Source organism: Gossypium hirsutum, chromosome A05, assembly GCF_007990345.1.
Source record: "Gossypium hirsutum isolate 1008001.06 chromosome A05, Gossypium_hirsutum_v2.1, whole genome shotgun sequence".
Lineage (NCBI taxonomy): Eukaryota > Viridiplantae > Streptophyta > Magnoliopsida > Malvales > Malvaceae > Gossypium > Gossypium hirsutum.
Genome location: NC_053428.1, coordinates 70,198,112 through 70,200,717, shown reverse-complemented (window position 1 = coordinate 70,200,717; position 2,606 = coordinate 70,198,112). Strand labels below are relative to the sequence as shown.

The 2,606-nt window shown below is 45.7% G+C and overlaps 1 protein-coding gene across 1 annotated transcript; it reads right to left on the bottom strand.

The window, feature by feature from the left end:
* Nucleotides 1-314: 314 nt before the first annotated feature.
* Nucleotides 315-998, bottom strand: LOC121228948 (uncharacterized mitochondrial protein AtMg00860-like). The gene is made up of 2 exons (XM_041111990.1): nucleotides 814-998; nucleotides 315-672 (listed from the first exon to the last, which is right to left on the bottom strand). Exons 1-2 carry the CDS (start codon nucleotides 996-998, stop codon nucleotides 315-317), a joined length of 543 nt encoding a protein of 180 aa, XP_040967924.1.
* Nucleotides 999-2,606: the final 1,608 nt, after the last annotated feature.

Genomic DNA, 2,606 nt, shown 5'->3' with positions numbered 1-2,606 from the left:
TTCCAACGAGCCTGTTTGGGAGACAAATTTTTCTGGGTTAGAAAATAACTGTTGGCAACATTATCAGTAAGGACCACGAACCTGGAACCCAGTAAGTAATGCCTCCATGTGCGTAAGCAATGCACCACAGCGGTCATTTCCTTCTCTTGGACCGTATATCTCCACTCTGTCTCATTAAGCTTTCGACTTTCGAAAGCAATGGGCTGACCCTCTTGCATCAGTACTCCCCCAATGGCATAATCTGACGCATCTGTTCGTACTTCATAAGGCTTCGAGTAATCCGGTAATGCAAGTACAGGCTCACTTGCCATTACTTACTTCAATTGATTGAAGGCCCTCTCACATTGTGGGTTCCAATCCCATACCTTACCCTTTTTTAACATGTCCGTCAAGGGTACGGTAATTCTAGAATAGCCTTCGATAAAGCGTCTATAGTAGTTTGCCAACCCAAGGAAAGATCTCAACTCTGTCACCTTGGTTGGAGCCTCCCATTCGGCAATGGCCCGAATCTTGCTTTCATCCATCCGAATCTTGCCACCTCCAACAATGTGGCCTAGAAATGGCACCTCTGGTTGAGCAAAGGTGCATTTCTCCTCTTTGACGAACAACTCATTTTCCCTCAAAGTTTGGAACACCTCCCTCAAATGTTCCACATGTTCATTGAGTGTTTTACTGTACACCACAATATCATCAAGGTAAACAACCACGAAACGATCAAGGAAAGGTTGAAGTACCTTATTCATCAAGGTGCAGAATGTAGCTGGGGCATTCGTGAGTCCGAATGGCATCACCAAAAACTCATACGAGCCATACCGCGTCACACAAGCTGTCTTTGGCTCATCTCCTTCGGCTATCCGAACTTGATGGTACCCCGATCTCAAGTCCAACTTGGTAAACCATCTCGCACTACCAAGCTGATCAAACAAGACTGCAATGAGGGGAATAGGGTACCTATTCCTCACGGTGATCTTGTTTAGGGCCCGATAATCAATACACATCCGTAATGACCCATCATGTTTCTTTTGAAATAGCACTGGTGCACCATACGGAGATTTAGATGGCCTAATGAATCCCGCATCTAAAAGCTCTTTTAACTATTTCTGTAATTCCTCCAATTCCGGTGGGGACATATGATATGGCGCCCTAGCTGGCGGCACCATGTTGGACAACAATTCGATCCTATGATCCACCTCTCTCTTAGGTGGCAAATTCTTTGGCAACTTTGCAGGCATCACATCTCGAAAGGATTGTAATACTTGGCCCACTTCCTTAGGGATCTCACTCACGGTCTTACCGGTTTCCTCAATCTTCAATGTGGCTAAGTAGGAGACTTCATCTCTACGTACTCCTTTAGCAAATTGGATTGCGGACAATGTTTTCCCTTCGAGGCTCCCCTTTCTTGTCAATCTCACCATACATTGATGGTTCAAATCCAAAATCATCATGAAATTACTGGAAGGACAAATTGTCGCATTAACCTGATCAAGAAAGCCCAATCCAACTACAAAATCATAGTCATCAAGTGGTATTACCTTGATGGATGCCGTACCGGTCCAATCGCCAAATTGGAGTTTTACTCCATTTGCGACCCCCTTAATTGGAACACTTTCCGAATTCACCGTCTTAATTCGACCCGGATCATTTTCAATCTTGAGACCAAGTTTATGTGCAGCCCCTTCGGACATAAATAAATCAGACGCACCTGTGTCGACAAGTGCATTCAACTTTTTGCCAGCTACCATGATGTCCGCAAACATCAGCCCATGACTCCTCTTGTCTTCAACACCCCCTAGTATTGAACCAAGATTGTTATCCTCCACATCTTCAACAATCCTTAATCATGTGTGGTCCATCACAATGAAAGCACCTTATAGGCCCACTCTTCCTTTTGTCTCATGGCTTTTTACCGTTGTCATTTCTAGGGGGCCTTTCTTTGTCTCCCCCACTATTTCCCTTTGGTTGGGACTTGGGCTTGAAAGACTCAGGCCTGTCTTTCTTCCCACCAAATTCTGCCAACGATTCTGCTACAGACATGGCTTTAGTAAGTTCTTGGACTCCTCGGCGTTGCAACTCTTGCTTCGCCCATGGTTTCAACCCATCCATGAAGGAAAAGAATGCCTCTTTCTCACCCATATCAGAAATTTGAAGCATGAGTTCGCTAAACTCCTGTACATACTACCTCACAGTGCCTTGTTGCGAAAGCCGGTGGAACTTTGCCCGAGCTTCATCCTCGGCATACTCAGGGTAAAACTGCGCTTTGAACTCGTATTGAAACTCCTTCCAAGTTCTAATTTCTGTCCCACCACGTCTCACATCGGTGGACCTACGACGCCACTACAATAAGGCAATGTCAGTAAGATACATAGCAGCAGTAATTACCTTAGTGGCATCATCAGCAATGCCCTTGGCACGAAAGTATTGCTCGACTCCCCACAGGAAATTATCCACTTCTCTTGAGGACCTTGTTCCCTTAAACTCCTTTGGCTTGGGAACATCCACGCTGGGCTTGGGTGTGACAGCAGCCAACCCTTCATTGCCCAAAGCAGCCTTGTAGATTGTGAGTTCACCCTTGAGCTCCGCAATCTCCTCTTTCAAGGCTGGCAACA

Excerpts from the sequence above, each read along its gene's own strand:
- LOC121228948 (XM_041111990.1), bottom strand. The coding sequence starts at position 998 with ATGTGTATTGATTATCGGGCCCTAAACAAGATCACCGTGAGGAATAGG. Across the intron at positions 673-813 it reads AAGACAGCTTGTGTGACGCG|TAAAACACTCAATGAACATG; the intron begins GTATGGCTCGTA and ends TGTGGTGTACAG.